The sequence below is a fragment of the Coenobita brevimanus genome, chromosome 27 (assembly GCF_032717465.1).
Source record: "Coenobita brevimanus isolate Jiangsu-jjx chromosome 27, ASM3271746v2, whole genome shotgun sequence".
Taxonomy (NCBI): Eukaryota; Metazoa; Arthropoda; class Malacostraca; order Decapoda; family Coenobitidae; genus Coenobita; species Coenobita brevimanus.
Window position 1 is genome coordinate 34,010,102 of NC_136980.1, and position 22,333 is coordinate 34,032,434.

General features: G+C 41.1%; 1 protein-coding gene across 1 annotated transcript; it reads right to left on the reverse strand.

Annotated features, from left to right (window-relative positions):
• Positions 1 to 17,775: 17,775 nt before the first annotated feature.
• On the reverse strand, positions 17,776 to 21,362 carry LOC145394533 (zinc finger BED domain-containing protein 5-like). The gene is made up of 2 exons (XM_080268370.1): positions 20,511 to 21,362; positions 17,776 to 17,862 (listed from the first exon to the last, which is right to left on the reverse strand). Exons 1-2 carry the CDS (start codon positions 21,360 to 21,362, stop codon positions 17,776 to 17,778), a joined length of 939 nt encoding a protein of 312 aa, XP_080124496.1.
• Between the last annotated feature and the right edge of the window lie 971 nt (positions 21,363 to 22,333).

The window sequence follows — 22,333 nt, forward strand, 5'->3', positions numbered from 1 at the left end:
ACCAGGGAGGGAAGGGGTGGTAGCGAGGGGATATAAGGAATCGATGAGAGAGAGAGAGAGAGAGAGAGAGAGAGAGAGACAGACAGACAGACAGACAGACAGACAGACATAAAAAGAGACAGACAGACAGACAGACAGACAGAGACAGAGACAGAGTAACTGCATGCAATACAGAGGCAAGGGAATTGTTATGTCCAATCAGACTAATTACATCACTGAGTAAATCTCTCTCTCTCTCTCTCTCTCTCTCTCTCTCTCTCTCTCCTTAGTGCAGCTGATGGGCCATGCAATACATACCGCAGACGTAGGTGGTTCTTTCGTTTCCAAGTTTACCTTCCTTTAATTCAACTTGTATTTTGCTGTAGTTTTTACACATTTTCATTCGTCCCTTACTTTCCTCGAAGCACCGGACTGTTGTAGGTATTGCCAGTAGTCAGATGCTGGCACATAAATGCAATGAAGGAAATTATGTCACAGCCAAACCTTCAGTAAGATGTGGCAAAGAAAAGCAAACAGTATTAGATCTTTGGTTCTGCTTTGATTGATTAAACTCCGGCTATGATACGCTGTCTCCCTCACGAGCTGAAGAGAAGGACATTAGGGCAAAAGCTGCCCCCTTCGTCTGCCGCAAACCCCTCAAGCTTAATGGGGTGTTAGACAGCATAAACAAAATATGGTTAGGGAACCTGAATGACTTCAATGCGGTGACGTATTTTATGGTTTATTTTCCCTGAAACTTCACCATTATAATTATTCAACTTGTAAAAGATCTTTTATATTAAAGGGGCCGTGGACTAACGTGTTTAACCCTCTCCTGTACTTATTAGTTCTCATATGCAGAGCAATGTTGTGCGAAGATAGCAAGAACTAGAAACCATCTCAGGATGGGATCTCACCACCTGCGTTGCCGGAAAGTTTTTCCTCGGCACATAATTTTGCACCTCCATTTCTGATTTGATGCAAATTCAGGATGTAAAACACACACAAACAAAGCCAGCCAGCCCACCTCGCAACTGAAAACAATACCACTCCCCTCGCTTCACAACGCTGGTGGTAACAATCATATATTGTTGGGCGCCATGATTTAGGTAATCATAAGAGCAAGAATAAAATACAGCATTTGCAACTCTTCGCGTTGAAGGATTAGTAAGAAACGATATTACAGAATATAACATTGCACGTTCCATCACCTATGATAGAAAAAAGTACGTACCTTCATTTCAGAGAGAGAGAGAGAGAGAGAGAGAGGTTGAAGGAAGTCTGTAAAGGAGGAGAGTTAATAAAATAAAAAGTCTGTTTGAGAACAGCTGTAAGTTGGGAGCCCCTACATAATGAGAGATGTACTCCGCACAGAGGCGAATATCATTCGAGAAGATCAACAGCTGTGTGAGGGTAAAGTAGGCACGAGTACAGCTTAGCACACTCTGTCTCTTGGAAGCAGATTTTGCGAGCAGTAATATTATTTTCTCATAAACTCAAAGAGAATGAAACCCTAACACTGTTTAGAGATTGTGCAAGGCTGAATTGGATTTGACTGACTATTAACGTGTTTTCCTGTGGAAATTTTTTTCAAAAGATGTTGAAACTTGATTTTTGATTCATTAAAAATAACTAGGATACTTGCTCATAAAAACAATCATATAGCTATAACACCAGTGTATGATCATAACACCACCCCATGGTAATAAAATCCACCGCTTGGTCATAAACATCACCACAGCATAATGGCCATAAACACGACCACTTGGGCTTAAACTCCAACCCAGGGTCACAAACACCATTAAGTGGTCATAGCCACCACGACATGGGTCATAAACACCATTAAGTGGTCATAGCCACCACGACATGGGTCATAAACACCAGTATACAGTCATGATCATAAACATCATCCCTTGATCTTACACCAACGGGTCATAAACAGCACATTGTGCTCATAAACACCACCACATGCTCATAGACAGTCATAGTCACAACGACAACGTCATAAACACCACCACATGGTCATGATCATGAAAAGCATCTTACGAGTATTGACATAAACACCATATGTTCAAAAACATCACCACATCACCACACTGCCATTGTCATACACACCACCATATGGTGAATAACACCAACACATGGCTGTAAGCACAAGCACATGATCATCAATACCATGGTAATATAATGATCATAAAACTACTACATATTGATGGTCACAAACATCATAAAATGATTGTTAGCGTAACCACATGGTCATAAACATCATATGTTCACAAATACCATCATACTGTCATAGTCATAAACACAATCGTTTGCTGACGATCATCAACACGAACGCGTAATCATAACATCACATGGTCATTCATTATAATCCATTCATCAACAAATATAAAACCTGCACATGCTTGTTTGTGACCCCCTCTTGAACTGTCAGATTTCGTACTTAATATGAAAAATGAACCAGTTAACATGCAATTTATGGAAGTAGTTCTCCTTATTATCTGGTTCATGTAATCAGAAATACCTCACATAAAGAAACAATATGCGAATGTGAGAACTAGGAACTTGCCACACAGAGACTGGTATGGAACAATACACTAGTTTTGGTGACTGATTAAGACAGGAAGACAACTTTCGTATGTTCAAAATTTCGTTAACAAAGCTTTGATCTTTCTTTCAGTATAAAATTTGCTGAGATCTAGGTCCTTCTGTCCACACAGCCAGGTCAAGCGGAAAGGGAACAGGAAGATGGTCAATCGGCAAATAGGGAAGAAAGGTAACTCATTTCACGGAGTAAAAAAAAAAAAAAAAAAAAAAAGGTCCTTCAAAGGTTCGAACACACCAAAAATATAAAGAAAAAATGATAATCACGAGTTCACCATGCCCCCCCCCCCACCACCACGACACACACATACTTGCTTAGGCCATTCTTTAGTTTTTCTTTTGAGTCCTGTCTCCCCCAACCCGACAATGCTCATGCTTTCCAAGGGGGGCTCGCCCCTCAGGATAACTTCTGTGCTGACCTAACACCAGATGGAGGTGAGGGACAGCGAATTAAGGTAAGCCCCTCAAAATTAGCACACTAGATAATAACTTACTTATAATTCACAGGGGATCGTTATGGAAGAAAAGTGTTAGTAAATGTTCCCCTATAAACGTACAACACTTTTATATAACTTAACCCTTCGTTAGTCCTGTGGGGTATTCAAACGTGGTTAGTCCGGTGGGGTGTTACAACACCCCAGTACAAAAATACATGTAGTGTTACTAACATGTAAAATATATTCATACTGACGCTTCAGCATATCTCTGCAATCAATAGTGAAAAGATTGAATGCCTTGTAGGTGGTGTTTATTAATTTATAATAATAAAATACAATAAATTATAATATCAGTTAAAAATACCAAATGGACTCATATCTCATTTGTCAGGTAAACACGCACATGATTTTTAAAAGCAGTATAATGATAAGTAATATGCAAAAATAAGATAAAAAAACAATTTATATCACAATATGATCTAAATAGTTAGTTTGATAAGGTGACTGGACATCCCCGGAGGGAGGGGGGGGGGAAGTGCCCCTCTCTCTCACTACAGCAGAGGCAGGACTAAACCAGTCCATATGCTCCCTCCCCTCACTGAATCAGGAGAGTACTGGAACGGAGAGAAATATTCGGATTACCGGCTAGAATATACGAGCATTAAAGAAAATCTAGGGTGCCAAAACACCCCACCTGACTAACGAAGGGTTAAATGAAGTTGTTGCCAAATATTATCCCTTAAAAAAGCTAAACACGGCATTGTAGTGTGTCGTCACTGTAGTAATAATCTAAGTATCACATCTGATGTTTCAAGACACAGGTAAAACAACAAGTGACTTCTGCTGGTGATCTTAATTGCGTGATAGCATTTCTTCACGAATGCTGAAGCAGTATTAATGCACAGTGCACAAACTGTGGCAAGAAGAGTGACTGAAACGGTACATCGAGAAGAAAGCGGATATTAGTACTTCTCTGAATATGTAGCAGCGACCATGGAGCCGGTCCAAAGTGTCCTTGAGTGAATATCAGAAGACGGCTCGCTGCTGCAGCCAGGCAATAACTCTGTCGTCAAGTGAGGGATATTGAAGACATCATTGGTCACAGTGCCAGCTCAAACGATATCAGACGCTTTGTTCGGTCGAAGCAATTTTCCTGAAAACACCAAGCTTAAAACCAAATCACCACTCAGACCAAAATGAATACCACCACCGCCACAGCAACATTCAGTTCCACCACTGTCACAACCAGACTACCATCATAACAACCACAACCACAAGAACAACCAGTTCCACCAGCAGTGCTGTGACCAAAATCACCACCACCTTTGCCATAGTAAGATCCACCGACATCACCACCAAAACCACAAGTAATATCATCACCACCACCATTAATGAATACATCCACCATCACCAACACCAATCAATATCCCCCCCACCATCACGGTAATAGTCACTACTGCCACAACCAACTTCACTGCCACAACGAATTCCACCTTCCCGACCAAAACTATTACCACAACTAATACCACCACTATCACCACTACCACCATCACCACCACTACCCCCATTACCAAAACCACCACCACCTTGACAATAACAACAACCACAATCAACACCATCACCACCATGACAGTAACAACCACCATCAACACCACTACCACCATGACAATAACAACAACCACCATCAACACCACCACCACCATGACAATAACAACAACCACAATCAACACCACCACCACCATGACAGTAACAACCACCATCAACACCACTACCACCATGACAATAACAACAACCACAATCAACACCATCACCAACATGACAGTAACAACCACCATCAACACCACCACCACCATGACAATAACCAGAACCACCCTCAACACCGCCACTACCTCAGAATCACCACCACCAGGTGGAGGTGAGGGACAGCGAATACCACCACCACCATCTACACTACCACCACAGACAAGTCCTCACCACCACAGCCTGCACAACTCAAAGCTCTCGGATTACCCCCATTCTTCGAGACTGTATATCGAGTGACCAACATTCCTTCCTTTACACCTATGGCACTGTGGCACGAGCAGTAAAACCAACACCCGTGAGCAGTATACCAGCCAGGTGAACAGTTACGGACAGTAGTTCAGTTACACTACTTAAAAACTGTCAAGACTTAATGGTGTCTTTCTTAACAAATGAGTATTATTCCAGCAGGTTGGAAAGGATGCCATTGCTTTTATTACTTCCCAGCCCCATGTGTGTAAAAGGATCAATGAACATAGTTGTAGTTAAAACCCCAAAGGCTCATGAAAACACCAACCAAAAACAATGTCCGTTGTCCGGACTTTATATACCTAGCACTATATCTATCTTTTTTTTTTTGTGTGTGAACTCTTTGTTCACTTCAGCTTTGCTTCCCCAGCTTGAACTTGTTCTTCACCTTTGCAAATGATGTGAATATAAAGATTCAAGGAGGTATACCGACGCAAAATATACACGATTCACGACGTCAGAAAATCCAAACGCTGTTACAGTTCATTGCCAGACAGGCTACCACGGACAATAATTTGCCCCTGCTCATTAAACCCGTGTTTCCTAGTTGCATTTACACTGGATATCCTAACGAAATGCGTATCCACATGCGTAGATCAAAAGATAGGAACACTCCCTCTTGATGAATGCATAGCAGGAGAGTGGTTAACTATACTGTACTTTTTTTTTTTTTTTTTTAACTGAAGCGAAGATGCACTTGACAGGTTGGCGATGGCTGGCTGAATGCAACATTCCGAGTAACATTTTCTAACCCAAATTTCCCCTTCAGATATGTGTTGTTAATTAATAATGCTAACGAGTAAAGAGATTATCAAGTAATGTTGCATTCAGCAAATCATCAGCAACCTGTCGAGTGCATCATCACCCCTATAAAAAAAAAATGAGTATAATATTTCCGTAATCCTTTTGACAAAAGAAAAGTCACTAACTCTTTGTTTTTATGTTTCCGACTCTGTTATGAACTCACTTTAATAAATATTTATCCTTCCAAAATGAATCGGTGCTTTAGCTTGGCCGCTATTTTTCCAGCGAGACCTTATGTAATGACTTTATCAAGCCAGTTTACCTTTAAGGGACTTATTCCTATGCGCTGTGCCAGCCAACTTGTATGTTGATCTACACCTAACAGTTACCTCGAATTGGCTAGGGCAAATTTCTTCCAACTGATGAAATGGCAATGTCTGTCACCAGGTATGTTCATATTGATTTGTAAATTTTGCTGCGATATTTCACGAGTCTCGGACGCTGGGAAAGTGCGGCTCTACAGACAAGATGGCAAGTGTAAAACACCTGCTTCGCAGATTTCGTAATGCCTCGTCTTTGGCGATTTATTTGTATACAGGTTCATAATGCGCTCGTGTGCTCCTGATACAAACTAGGTTGGTATTACATAGATATGCATACTATACAAGCTAAAGCAATGGTTATTATGATTTAAAAAATCGCTGAGGAAGAGAAATTATGAAAATCCGTATGCCAACAAGAATACTTAAGTTCTGTGCAGCAGGTTCCCCGCGATGCCTCCTAGGTACTGGGTAGGCTACTGACTGGTCGCTGGGAGAGCCATGACTAACCCGAGAACCCTGGCGAGAGCCGTATAACTCTGATTCAGCTTCCTCATATTCAGGCTGCTGAACGTTGTTTATTTCACCCACGTCCTTGTTCATCCAGTATAACTGGGGACCTTGATGTAACAGTATCTTTTGTGGCTTGGGACAAGGTGTCGATTACAACAGAACAAAAGATGACTGGCTACCTTGATGTGCTTCGTGCAATCGGCAGGCAAATGTATATAAATATATATACACGGGTGAACCAGGGTTCGCGCTCTGCCATGGTGATAAACTTTGGGGGAGTTCACCTGGCCACGCACTGCACTGGCGGACACAAGGGGTGCTGTGGTTGAACCAGTGTCGCTTACTATAAAGTATGCTTGCACCCAGTCGGCTTGCGCGGGCCGATTATGCTTGGTTCACAGGCTACACACACATCCAAAGCCACTGCAACACTACAATGACACTTATAAGCATTTCTCACCCTACATACAATCTCTACCTCACAGCCTAAGTCACTTGGTAGAGAGATACAGTGGCGCTATCGTCCCAACTTCGGTCGGGATAGGCCGGTCCTGCAGTGGATACTCAAACGGCTGATGATAATATCTATCTATCTATCTATCTCTCTCTCTCTATATATATATATATATATATATATATATATATATATATATATATATATATATATACAGTTATAAGATAAAAAAAATATACAAAGTCCAGTTTTCTTTTTATAATAGAGGCGAAAATTTGCTCCTATATAACGGCAAGAGAACTGCAAAATATTATATCCGTATCATGTCAGTAAGAAGTGGCGCCTGGACACTTTATTATGCAGCCCTTTCCTGGCACACTGTGACCGTGCACTACCCAGAACTCACCACGATTAGGTTGCTGCAAATAGAGTTCCACACTTAACCCATCCCATCCTCCCTTCCATTAAACTGGGCTAGATTTGCTCTGCTTTGAAATCCTTCTTTGATTCGGATGCTGGCATTATTTTTCTTGATTTGAGTATGTTCCTTGTATACCCATCTCTGTTTCTGTAACCATAAACTTTTGCAGATGCTTCCATCACCAGCTTTACTGTGAGTTCAACTGACTGAGTGTGGCAAGCATTCCTTGTACACAGTTTTTCCACAAGTTCAGGACTTTCAACCAAACCATGTAGTTCAACATTAGTCAAACTCTTGAGGAGCGATGATTCAGTAATATCCACCACATCCCAGCTGATCAGTTGAGTATAATGATCTGCCCCAAAATTCATCTCTGGTACTTTGAATTGTCTTCTTTCTTGTCTCGGGTTGTTTCTTACTGCAAAATTTTCATCACAGCATCTCTTCTGATGTCAATATCATCATCAAATACCATGCCCAAAAGCATGTTTTCCGGATGGGCATAGAAAGCATTTGTTTGAATAGCCTGAGTAGCAGCCTTATATACTCCCAAGCATTCGTCTTTCATATATTTAATCTTGGTAACAGCATTGGATAGATTTTTCAGTCCACTGACACAGGAAGGATTATTCTTAATCTGAAACCAGGTCGGAATGTATGCAGTCATCAAATATTTGGCCAATGTTTTCAATGGTTTGGAAGGAAGAGGTACCGGGCAATACAGTCTCAGAATTCTTGCACATGCTGTCAGCCATCTCTAATGTGCTAATGGGCCTGGTTCAGCTGAAGAGAATGATGCAGGATATTTCCCAGATGAAACTACATACCATAAAATCCATACAAATCAACGCACTGTTACCATAGTTCGGCGACAACTGTGATATATATGTTATATTTATAGGTTATATTTATATATCGTAATTGTAAACATAATATATCGCAGTCGTCGCTGAGCTATGGTAACACTGTGTTGATTTGTATGGATTTTACGAAAGGAGAGAATATCCATTGTACTTGTCGTAGATGGCAGGAGAAAGATAAAGATGAGTCTGGGGTTTGATTGCTGTATATTTTCTTCAAAGAGTATATATTAAGAGTAATACTGGGGTAATAGTGAGTCTCACAAGAGCGTCCTGAGGTGAGAGCGGTTACTGGCTAAGTCCGCGCTCTCCTTCCTCCTCTCCTCACCATGTCTCTATCCTCTCCTAAACCCCCTCTGCCCTGTCTCTCCCATTTCTCTTGTATATGACTGGATGTATCACGTGTAAGGGCACGGGTGTGTGACACCTTCCGGAACCTGGGGACTTCCCCATCAGGCATCACACTTTATGTGTTTTGAAATTCCTGAGAACGTGCGAACATTATATCCTCTAGCCCTCTCGGCCAGGCATGACTTTCATATAACTTCTATATTAGATATACAAGTTACTAGCTATTAAGTAGTGTGTTATGATATTTTAGAGTCCTGATATGGTGCAGTGAGGATCTGTCCCTTCTCTCCTCGGGGTTAAGATGCAAATGAATGTGCTTGTGTGGATGAGTAAATTGGGAGTGTGTCCCCCTGTCTCTGCTACCTCCCTTTCTTTAGGGAAAAGCACCCTATAAATATATATATATATATATATATATATATATATATATATATATATATATATATATTATATTGGTTTTAGGTCAGGTATCCTCAAAGGGCTAAAGCGTTGCCCCTGAGTACAGAACTTTTGGACTGGAGCATGTAGCATTTTATGACCGGATGCCCTTCCTGATGTCTACCAATGACCCTTGGGTGGATTCGATCCTCCGACCCTTCGGTCAGAGCGGAGCACTCTAACCCACTGAGCCACGGATGCTATATATATATATATATATATATATATATATATATATATATATATATATATATATATATATATATATATATATATATATGAGAAAATGGCAGAGTATAAGAGAGAAGTGGAGGAACGATTGGGCAAATATGAATTGGAGCAGATGGGAGACGTGGAAGGTGTGTGTAGGATATTTACAGAAGAAATATGTGCAGCATGTGATGTGGTGTGTGGAAGGAAGAGAAGACGGAGGGGGGTGCAAGGAACAGCATGGTGGACTGAAGAGGTGAAACAGGCTGTGGCACAAAAGAAGAAAGCATACAATGAATGGATGAGAAATAGGGGCGTGGAAGAAGTTGAGAGGCGGAAGAAAGAGTTATATGTAGAAAGAAAGAGAGAGGTGAAAAGATTAGTAAGAGAGAGTAAGAAGAGAGTGGATGAGGAATTTGGAAGGAATTTGAGTGTAAAGTGGAGGGACTGTAAGAAAATGTTCTGGAAGGAGGTGAAAAGAGTAAGACAGGGTGGAAGTGAAGTTAGCAGGGGAGTGAAAGATAAAAATGGTAGATTACTAGTGGAGAAGGGAAAAAAAGTGAGCAGATGGAGAGAACACTTTAAGGATTTGTTGAACGTAGAGGATGGAAGTAATGCGAGTTTAAGTGGCTGGGGAATGGCTGGGAGAAGGAGGGAGGTGAGAAGACAGGAAGAAATCAGTAGGATAGATGTTGTGGAAGCAATGAAGAAAGTTAAATCGGGGAAAGCCCCAGGAATTGATGGAGTGTGTGGTGAAATGCTGAAGCATGGGGGAGAGATAGTAGTAGAATGGATGTGGAAGATGTGCAGATTGGCGTAGGAGGAAGGTAGAGTCCCAGAGGATTGGAAGTCAGGTATAATTATTCCCTTGTACAAAGGAAAAGGGGAAAAAGAAGTGTGTGGTAATCATAGGGGCATTTTTCTTCTTAGTATAATAGGGAAAGTGTATGGTAGGATACTTATTGACAGAGATAGAGAAAGAACTGAGAAATTAGTTGGAGAAGAACAGGGAGGCTTTAGGAAGGGAAGAGGTTGTGTAGATCAGATATTCATTCTTAGATCTTTAGTGGAAAAGTTTCTAGAGAAGGGAAAGAAGTTGTATGCGGCTTTCATGGATTTGGAGAAAGCATATGACAGGTGGATAGACAAGGATTGTGGAAAGTGTTAAGAATATATGGAGCAGATGGGAAGTTGTTGAATGATGTGAAGAGCATGTACGATGGTGTGAAGGCTGCAGTGCGTGTGGATGGTGAACTAAGTGAATTTTTCTCTTTGAAAGTTGGGCTGAAACAGGGATGTGTCATGTCTCCATGGTTGTTCAATCTGTACATGGATGGGGTAATAAAAGAGGTACAAGGTAGGGTAGTGGATGTTGGAGTGGCCCTGGTGAGAGATGATAGTGTTTGGAAACTCCCTGTACTGTTGTTTGCAGATGATACTGTGTTGTTGGGTGAAGACGAAGGGGAGCTGCAAGGCTTGGTGGATGAGTTTGGGAGAGTGTGTAAGCAACGGAATCTAAAGGTGAATGTAGGGAAGAGTAAAGTGATGGTCTTTGAGAGAGGTGAAGTCAGTGAATGTACAGCGAGGTTGGATGGTGAGGAATTGGAAAATGTGAGTACGTTTAAGTACTTGGATAGTGTGATGAGTAAGGATGGAGGTTTGGAGGGTGAAGTGCTTGAAAGGGTACAGCAGGGAAGAAAGGTTGCTGATTCTTTGAAAGCAGTGATAAGAAACAGGGAAGTGAGCATGGATGTGAAAAAGTTACTACATGACAGTATTGTGATACCAACTCTAACGTACGGAAGTGAACCTTGGACGTTGTTGGAAGGACACAAGTCAAGAGTGAGAGCAGTGGAAATGAGTTATTTAAGAGGAGCCTGTGGAGTCACATGGAGAGACTGGCTGACGAATGAGGATATAAAGGAGCGTTGTGGTGTTGATGTGGATGTGATAGGAAGTGTTATGAGGAACACACTGAGGTGGTTTGGCCATGTGGAGAGGATGGAGGGTAAAAGACTGACGAAGAGAGTATATGTGAGTGAGGTAGAGGGGGGAAGAGGGAGGGGGAGGCCGAGGATGAGATGGAGGGATGGGGTAGAAAGGTATATGAGAGAGGGGAATGTATGTTGGGAGCAGGGCAGTGAAATGGCGGGGGACAGGGCGACTTGGAGGCGATTTGTTTGTGGCCACCCCAAACGGGATTGCGGCGTCTGGCAATATATATATATATATAGTTTCACCTCCTTACTTTCCAGCAGTGCCTAACTTTTCATTTCTTTCTTTTTAATTTCATAAAGAGTCATGGGAAGAACAGAATTTCTTTGGGAGTGACCGTTACTGAACCTTCCTGACAGTCACCTTCCCAGCACACCAATGCCAACTGTGGAAACAGCTGAACATTTTAGTTACAGTTAATCGCTGAGATACTGCTTGACATTGTCTTTTCATGCATGCCAAAAGATGGATCTCTTGTACCCATATCATGATACCAATTTAGGTAATGCTTCCTGGCACCATCCCGAAGAACTGGTAAATATTATTTACTATATCTGCAACAATATAAACATTGTTTCTATGTAGTGTTCGGGTTATGATACCATTAGTTTATCTTCAGAAGTTGAAGCCAAATTATAATAGTTCTGGATGTATTATAAATATTCAGGAAATTACTACACCATCCCAGGACACCAGAAATAAATAAAAATAAACTAGAGGCCCCCGCAAGGAGGGATCACATCAGCTACGAGCCGATACATATGTAGCGCGGCTCGGAATAAGACCTTGACCTTGACGTGCTTTCACCAAGTTCGAGCTCGTAGGAGATTTTCATCCCTATTACACACCTGTAAAATTTTGTGATGATATCTCGAGTGGTTGCGGAATTATCATGGCAACAGACACACAGACTTTGACCTACTTTTACCAATTTCGAACTTGTGATCGATTTTTTCCCTGCTAAAAATCTGTAAAATTTTGTGATGATGTTTTGAGCGGTTGTGAAATTATCATGCTAACAGACACACAGAAGCACAAACAAACTGAAAACAATACCAGCTTCACTATCATGCTGGTAGCAACAACAACAACAACAACAAAACTACTACTACTACTACTGCTATTACTACTACTACTACTACTACAAAACAACAGCAACAACAACTACTACTACTACTACTACAAAACAACAACAACAACTACTACTACCACTACTTTGGTACTATTCTGAACTGAATAAAACCATTCTGAAGAAAGAATAAACCAGGAATTTATGTCACCAGGTTCAATGAGTCAGGACGCTCCCTCTCACCTCTTCCTTTGTGATTTATTTTTCCATATGGGCAAAAGCAGGTGGGATCGCAAAACTTCCCCTCCTTAGATCTTAAACCCCTAACTGTCCTCTTGTCCTCTGCGGAATCGATACGTATGATTATTTTGAGTAATTTTTCATATTACATCTTTATTATTTCCTGACTCTGGAGAGGGACGCATACTCGCGGTAACACCAGTAAAACTCAGCTGCCTCCATATCACTGGAACGGAGGATGACAGACCGCAAAACGGCAACTTCTGCCTGCAGTCCTCCGGGATCACGTTCAGGTAAGAGTGGATCCACGACAACAACGAGAAGAAGTTTCCAGGGTGATGCTCGAACTCTTTTTCCACCCAATTCAGACAATGGTACTCATCAAAAAGAATCTTATGTTAGGGTAATAATAATAATAATAATAATAATAATAATAATAATAATGATAATGATAATAATAAAAACAATGCCACCAAAGCTGACAACAATAACAAAACAGCACTAATAATAATAACTAGAGGCCTTTCCAAGGGGGGAATCACACTAGCCGCGAGCCGATATATATCTAGCGCGGCTCAGAATATAACCTTGGCCTTGACCTACTTTCACCAATTTTGACCTCATAGGAGATTTTCATCCCTACTACACACCTGCAAAATTTTGTGATGATAACTTGAGCGGTTGGGAAGTTATCATGGTAACAGACACACAGACTTTGACCTACTTTCACCAGTTTCAAACTCGTGATCGATTTCTTTCCCCTACTACACTCCTGTAAAATTTTGTGATGATATCTTGAGCTGTTGCGAAGTTATCGTGCTAACAGACACACAGACATACAGACAGATAGACAAAATGAAAACAATACCAGCTTCGCTATCGTGGCTGGTAATAAACCACGATGAATCTGTGAGATGAGGGTCAACTTCTATTTCCTCCATGTTACAGGGCCAAGAAAGATGTCTGCAGTTATGCGTTGCTGTGATTATGGTAAGGCCTTTACAATGGTACATCCTTTCTGTTTTTTTTTTTTTTTCTTCCTTTCTTGCTTTTATATCTTCCAATTGTTCTTGTTATATTACACTGATATGCTGCTAATTTTGGTTCACCCATCTGGTGTAGATTTTTTAATTATCTCTCTTCTTCTTCACATGCTGTAAAGAATTTCTTTCTTTAATTCAATATTTTCTTCTGTGAACAGAAATTCACCAATTAATTTCGACTCTTCTGCCTCATATTGTTGTTCCATTCCTGTTATTTTTGTCATTCACTATTAATTCCTGGGCAAGTCAACATACAGTGCTTAATATCTTCCACAAAACTTACATGTTATTTCATCATCAGTGTGTCTTCTTACATCATTTAGTTGTAAGGTCCCGCTTCTTGCTTCATACAGTATGTTTGATGATGGACAATTGTCATATATTGTTCTTCCTCAGTTTTCCATTTACACCTTTTACACATTTCTAGACATGACTTACTGTTCACTTTTCTTCATTTATCAGTGTCCAATTTCCTTAGTTTTTCTTTAAGTTCTTTTTTCTCTAATCTGAGGATGTATTCTTTACTCAGACCTACAGTATACTCTTCACATATGATCTTGTAATTCTTATCCAATTGTTTCTGTCATCTTCACACATTTCTCTTAAAATTTCCTTTAAAACATTTTCAGTCCGCGTAGATTTTGGACAGGAGGTATGTGACCTAATAATGGGGGGGGGGGGAGGAGAGTTGTGGGCCTGTCCAATATTACAGACATAATATTGGGTATGTCCAATACTGCACAAGGGTGGGAGGAGGAAGGGGAATGGGGAGGGGGAGGATTGCTTGAAGGCATGTCCAATACTACGCATGGGTGGGAGGAGGAAGGGGATTGAGGGGGGGGGAATGCTTGAGGGCATGTCCAATACTACGCATGGGTGGGAGGAGGAAGGGGATTGAGGGGGGGGGAATGCTTGAGGGCATGCCCAATTCTACGCATAGGTGGGAGGAGGAGGGGGTGGGGGGGTTTGCTTGAGGGCATGCCCAATACTACGGATTGATGGGAGGAGGAGGGGGTGGAGGGATTGCTTGAGGGTATGCCCATAACTACGCGCGTGTAGTCATGGGCAGGGTTGTACTACCAATGTATTATATTTAATAAAGATGAGCTGTGAAGTATGATTGGTATGATCATGGCGATGAGTCATTTCAGATTTTCTCCCAGAGGAAAACGAACAGAAACTAGAAGAAAGCTAGGATTCATTGTTGTTTTGCATTAAACGTTTCGTGATGCAGGTTAAAATGAAGTTAACCTATTGTACATCATTTCAGGAGGATTTCCCTAACAAGAAAAACAAGATCCTGGAGGAGATAGGAAACAAATATAAAAAGAATAATCTTACTGATGCGGTGAAAAAGCTGAGATAGTATAATGATAGAATCACATTTGCCTATACAGTCTTTCTTATAACGAATCAGTACATTTGTACATATGATTGTGATTTAAATTTGATGAATAGAATAGAAATACACCTGTACATAAAGTGTCTGTTTCTGACTGTCTGTCTGTCTGTCTCCTATAGCATACACCACACACCTAAAACACACACACACACACACACACACACACACACACACACACACACACACACACACACATCAACATATCTACGCTATAAGTTTTCAGTACCGCCATTAACGTGTTTTATTGCCATATTTACCTCTTTTTGGTCTTTCCCATTGATGTAAGTGTGGCGGGCAAGGCTTTTGTGGCAGCCGGAAGTAGGTGATATATCTGTCGAGCACGAATGAATACGAACAACACCTTTTTAGAATGCGTACTGCGTCGTGGCGTGTACTTGTTAACACGGGGAATATTTGAAATTACCCACTGTTTTGGTGCATGACCCGATTATCCTTATTGATCAGTTTCACACCAAGTAAATTAAACTTTCATCAGAGGTACTTGAGTTCATATAGATCAATTCAACTCCTTTCTGAAACCATATATTTTGTCAGCTGGTGGGCAGATTATATCAATTTGATGCAATTCTACTTCAAATTAGCTTACTATATACAAACATTCGAGGCCGAAGACGAGATGGAAGGATGGAGAGGAGAGGTATATGAGACAGGGGTGTGTGAGCTGGGGGGAGGGTGGTGAAATAGCGGGGGACAAGGCGACATGGAGGCGATTTCGGTTTTGGCCACCCCATACGGAACTAAGGTGTCTGGCAATAGATAGATAGATAGATCCTGGAACTTAACACTGTAAGTTGTGGCTCCTGTAGCAACTATATTTATGTGAAAAAGTTGTAAAATATTTATGTCCAGAAAAAACCAACTGGTTGTTGGTACGTTTATATGTAATGCATCAATGCTGAACGCTGCAGCGAGGATACAAGAGGATAAGAGGTGTACGAGTATGGAGGTCTAAATGTTTCTACGTTGTTCCTTAGAAATAAGTGACAGTATGATTGCGTACGGCTTTGTGTTTCTCATTCAGCGTGAAAGATATAATGAGGTCGGTGTCAGTAATTTTTGTTCCACGATAAATCCTGATAAATTTACGAACATATGGAGTGACTCAGCATCATCCATACTTAATCATACCTGGAAATTCCACAACAGTGCATTTCCTCACATATTTTGCTGTTCATTCATGTACCAAAAAGGTCTTATGTACCATATGAATGCTGTTGTTGTGACTCCAGGTTCATTTGGATGTGAGCCCGGTGGAGTGCTGGCTGAGTCTCTTTTCTCCTGGTGACCACCACCTCCTTTTCAGGGGATAGGGAGGGAGCTGAGGGACGTTCCTATAATCGTGCAGCGGAGCCGCAGAATTATATCAGAGCCACCATGGGAAGATGTCTCTCTCCAGCACCCCCATATAAATATCTAATATATCATCACCATACGTACAGTGCTTCATAGCACAGTACTTTCTAAATTCTTCATAGGTCACTGGGCGTTCATGTAGGCGACTTTCCATTATACATGACAGTAGAGATCTAGAATATGACACCAGCGAGTCTTCTCAAGGGAGAAACAAGACGTCAAAAATCATATGTTCAGCTAACCTTGCTTTAACTGTTGCCTTGGCTCTTCCGCACCTCGGTAGACAGAACACTCCTTACCGTAATTCACGTTATCGCAAGGACTGGGTCCTAGTTTCCCGAGGCGTCATTTCGTTGGAGAACTTTGGGTTATTTCTTTGCCAGCCTTCGTGCCAGACGACCCTAAGCCATCCAGTGCTGCACCTGATCAATCAAGTACAGTCTATGATGAACTTAATCTTATGACGATATGAACCTAAAGACTGTTAGCATCAGATAACAACAGTTGACCAACTACTTTTTATTCACCTGTACTGAGCTAGGGACCAAACCCCTGACGACCAGATGAGAATCAGCAGCAAACCACTATACCACAACCATGTCAGCGTTGTTTCACCTTGTGTCATAACCGAAACAATGATACGCCACCGCTACTGTTAACCTGAGAAAAAGACACAAATATTGTTGAAACCTTGTAGCTTCTTGTAGTGTGTTTTGTAGATCAGTTATACATATATTGGACTCGTGGACGAACGGTTGTTATACGCGAGTAGGTTTGTAAGTAGATAGTCTTAATTCCCTTTCTGTCATGCAATGACAGGAGAGGTAAAGATTAGTGTGGGACTATTTTTATTTGTCTTGGAAATATTAACAAAGTCTCTCACACAAGAGTGAAGTATAAAGTAGAGTCCTGCTAGCTACCTCTCTGTCTCACTCTATCTCTCTCTGCCACCCTCTCGACCCTGTTGCTAGTTTCCTTCTCTCTCGCTGTCTCTGTACAACTTTTCCCTACGATCGCCAGCCCCCTTCTGATCTCTGATTCCTACATTTTCGTTTAACAGGGGTCATGTCACGTGGGCTATACTGTTGTTGAAATGTTCTAGAAGCCTGTGTGTGTGTATGGTCACGAGGCGCTGTTTGTAGGCTATTGTGCTGGTGAGAGACATTCTAGAGAGGTGCTAACGTCACTTCCTTTGGCCCCTAGGTTTGACATTGACCTAACCTCTAGACTATATTATGTGTGTTGCTAGTTATTATGTAGTAAGATATTTTACAGTCCTGACACAAACACCATGACAATTAGTCCAATAGAAGCTGGTAATCTCCCAGCAAGGAGAACCAGCATAACGAACGAAACCTGTAGTGGGAGAGAAAAATAAACTGAATCTTGCTACATATACAGTACTGTAAGTTGAGGTGATTGGTAGTCGTGTGAATGAAGGCAAACGTATACGAGTATACGAGTACAAACAATATTATAAACAGCCTAAAAGTAAGCTTTTATTAATGCAGTCTCTCCTGTCAGACTATTATGAATGTCCTCAGTTCCCATCCTAAGATTCTCTGTACCCAGTAATACACAGCTGTGGACCTGGATGGTAATTCCAATGCTGCGTGACAACTGTTGTTTTCTTTATCGCAACGACGGCATCTTTTATTTAATTCTTGCTCTATCAAGACAGTTTTATTTGGCTCAAAATATGATTTTCTAAATTTCAGGGCCAGAGGTAGCCTCATTACCCCTTTCATTAACAGACGGCTTGTCCTAGTTGGATAACATCATCTGACAGTTTTTTTAATATAATAACCATAACGTCCTTGGACTGGATTGAAGGAATTAAATACAACGATCCTTGTGGTAGCTGTATCTGCATTTTATTTAAATACATTTGGTGTTATTTTTCGTACAGGGATTATTGCTATCATAATCATTATATCAAATTGAAGTTCCTCCATTTCATTTAAAAAAAAATGGTTAGTACAGTGCAGGATTCGACCCTAATGTTCCAAAACGCCCATTAGGTGCGCGATCATCTCTGCAGTAGTAATGGCTCTCTCAGTCTGTCTATAAATGATGACTTCCGATAAAGAGATGTTTCACTCTCGTAGATTGTAGTGACTTCAACAAAGTGTCCCAACACCACACCACACAATACACCATAACACCCTTTCAAACCACACAGCACCCACCACACAACATACCATACCACCATCTCAAACCACACCTCACCACACCACAGAACACACCATGCCGTCCTCTCAAACCACAGCACACCACACAACACCATACCACCCTCTTAAACCACACCACACCACACAACACCATACCACCCTCTCAAACCATACCACACCAAACAACAGAACACACCCTGTCACCTTCTCAAACCACATCACATCACACCAGAAAACACACCATGCCGTCCTCTCAAATCACTCCACACGCCACACACCATACCACTCTCTCAAACAACACCACACCACACCCCACAACACACCGTGCCACCTCTCAAACCAACACCACACCACACCACACAACACACCGTGCCGCCTCTCAAACCAACACCACACCACACCACACAACACACCGTGCCACCCTCTCAAACCACACCACACCACACACCATACCACTCTTAAACCACACCAACCACACCACACAACACACCATGCCACCCTTTCAAACAACACAACACAACACACAAAATCAGCTTCCCTCATCCACCACAGTAAGGGCATTAACATAAGGACCCTGAAGCTCCTGCATTTAATACTTTGCACTTGTCCATAATTTATGTTGTGGGGAATATTTTTATCCGGCTCAGGGAAGGAACTTTGTACTAAAGAGGTTAACCCCTTGAATCCGGTGAAGTAGTTTTTTATTTTTATTTTTATTTATTTATTTTTTATTTTTTTAGTTTATTCGTGCTACTTCCAGGCGATGTAATTCAGCGTAGGACAGAAATTGATAGGGAAGGAGGTAATGAGGCGTATATCCAACTTACCAGTTCGATAAGCCTATCTTACGCTGAATGCAATCGTGTGCAGATAGCAAGAATAACAGAAGAAAATGTTCTGTGACCGAAGAGGATCAGATGACTTCTTTCTTTCCTTATTATCATTTTTGTTATTAATATGATTATGCTGTTTATTATTGTTATTATTTTTACTACTACTACTACTACTACTATTACTACTACTACTACTGTTGCTGCTGCTGCTGCTGCTGCTGCTGCTGCTGCCACTACTACTGCTACTGCCACTATTACAAATTATTATTATTATTATTATTATTATTTTTGTTGTTGTTGTTGTCTTCCGTCTCCAACACAAGACCTTGGTATTCTACTGTTTCTTATTATCATTCTCTTCTACTCGTTGCTCCGGTAACAAGCAACACTTCTACTTTTATTATTATTATTATTATTATTATTATTATTATTACTAAATTCATTTCAAACACGATTCCACTCTACTTCAGAAGGAGGTAATTTGGTGGGATTAGTAGTCTCCACAGCACATTTTCTTTATCAGTATATATCTCTAAGCAGCACTTTAACCCTTTGAATCTGATGATGTGTTCTTTAGTTATACTCTTGGTAGTTCAAAATCATGTTATTTAGCTCAGGTTAGGGCAGTGTTTCTCATACTTTTTCACATCATTTCTCGCTTGTGGGGATCTTAACATCCTCGAGGCCCCCCTTCAGTTTTCTCTGAAGCCCCTCACAAATAATGATGAGAAAACTGTTTTGTTGTTCTCCATTTATTTTCACGCTTACAGCTATCAATCAGAATGCATATTTTGTTACATTCAATGCGATGGATGACACTGTTCACATTCAGTCAGTCGACTGATTCAGGGTGGAGTTGCTGAAAACTCACATCTCACATCTAGGTCCACATCCAGCCGGTTTCGGCTTTTACTTTGTATGTGTAAAAGGATGGAGAAACCAGATTGACATACATATCTTGTGGAAAATGGCAAGAAGACTCTACTGCGATTTCACTAACTTTTGGATAAGACTGATACTTGGACCACCAGAACACAGACACATATTGTTTTTCTTCATAGAGGTGTCTGGCAGCAGAATCATTCCTGAGGTCAAGGAATTCGTCCTGAACATCACTGAGAATGGCAGGAATATCAAGAACGTCGGAGAAATGATTCCTTGCCAATTTCCCTTCTTCGTTCTTAAAATCTGAGAAGCATCTTTTGAGCTCACTATCCAAGGATTTCAAGTGCTGAATTATTTCACTTTTGAGTAACGGGTCATGTAGGTGATTCTCTTCAATATCGTGAAGAACAGTTGAAAGATTCTCAAACATGGTAACATTTTCTGCACTCACTTTCCTTTGCCAGTTCTGAAGTTTAGCAAGAAACGCACACATGCAGTCCATGAGGTGAAATACATTTCTTTGTTTGTCTTGTAGCTTGAGATTCAGCTTGTTTAGCCACTCAAAAATGTCGGCCAGGTATGAGGGACGTGACTCCCACAACGCCTGGCTGAAGAGATTTAATAGATCATCCTTCCCTTTCACTTCCAGGAAAAGTTTAAGTTCTCTCCGAAGCTCAAATACTCTGTTGACAACATTGCCCTTGGGGAGCAAAGGCACTTTGGAATGAAAGAGGAGGCATTCGTGCCCTGAATCCATGTCTTCACAGAGTTTCTGAAAAAGGCGAGAGTTCAAATCTGCCATTTTCACAAAGTTGACACATTTTACCACTGCCTCCAGGATCTTGCAATGGACATCAGGGAGGGTTTTTGACGCCAGTGCAAAACAATGGGTCATACAGTGAACCACTTTGGCATTCAGAGCTACTTCCTTGACATGCTTCTGCAGCCCTGAATTTGATCCCAGCATCGCCGAAGCCCCATCAATACAGATTCCACAACAATTTTCAAAGGCTGTTCAGTTAGCTGTGATGAAAGAAATCAACTTTTCCATCACATCTAAAGAGTTTGTGGTAGTTTCAAGGTGTGTACAGAACAGATATTCATCTCTGATGTCGTGCATGAATACAAGCCTAACAAACACGAGTAGCAGTTCACAAGAACTCACATCCGTTGACTCATCCAGCTGTACTGCAAACATACAAGCTGGAGACGATTTAATCTTCTGTATCACTTGATCCATGATATCAGCTGATAATTCTCCGTTGCACTGTGTTGTTTGGCAAGAAAATCTGCTGAATCATATGTGCACTTGACTCTTCAAGAACATGCATGACCATCTTTACAGCACATGATTAAATAAAAGTTTCACCACTCGTGTGTGCCCTTTTCTTCCTTGCTGTTTCAAGGAAAACCTCCTATGATGCCTCTACTACATTTAAATGTTGTTGTTGGAAAGCACCACTCCCATCCAGCCTCTGTTTTCCCGAACTCTGTTCATGGCGCTTGAAGATACTGGGGTCTTTCTCCTCATACTTAGGGTGGATTGTCGTCAGATGATGTTTCATCTTACTAGGCCTCATAGAATTATTCCCCAGTACTTTAAAACACAGCACACACTGAGGTTTCTTGTTGCCATCAGCGAGGATTAATGCATATCCGTAGTTAATGTATTTATCATTGTACTTCCTCTTCTTAGCAACACTGGCAGCCATCGCAAATCTGTATAAACATAAAACCTAACAAATACAAACGGACGAATGATAAAGTTCAAAATCATGTGGCTACTTGCACCAAAGTAAATTAATTCACTTCATCGGTTCGACTGGAGAACAGTAATTACCCACTAAACCACCAGGCGCCAAAATTTGGTTATATGGTTACCACCCAGCGTAGTAAAAGGTTTCCTGGTGTACAGGAACCCATTTGGCTCGTCACTCA

Excerpts from the sequence above, each read along its gene's own strand:
- LOC145394533 (XM_080268370.1), bottom strand. The coding sequence starts at position 21,362 with ATGCTGGGATCAAATTCAGGGCTGCAGAAGCATGTCAAGGAAGTAGCT. Across the intron at positions 17,863-20,510 it reads AGTATCAGTCTTATCCAAAA|GTTTCGTTCGTTATGCTGGT; the intron begins GTTAGTGAAATC and ends CTCCCACTACAG.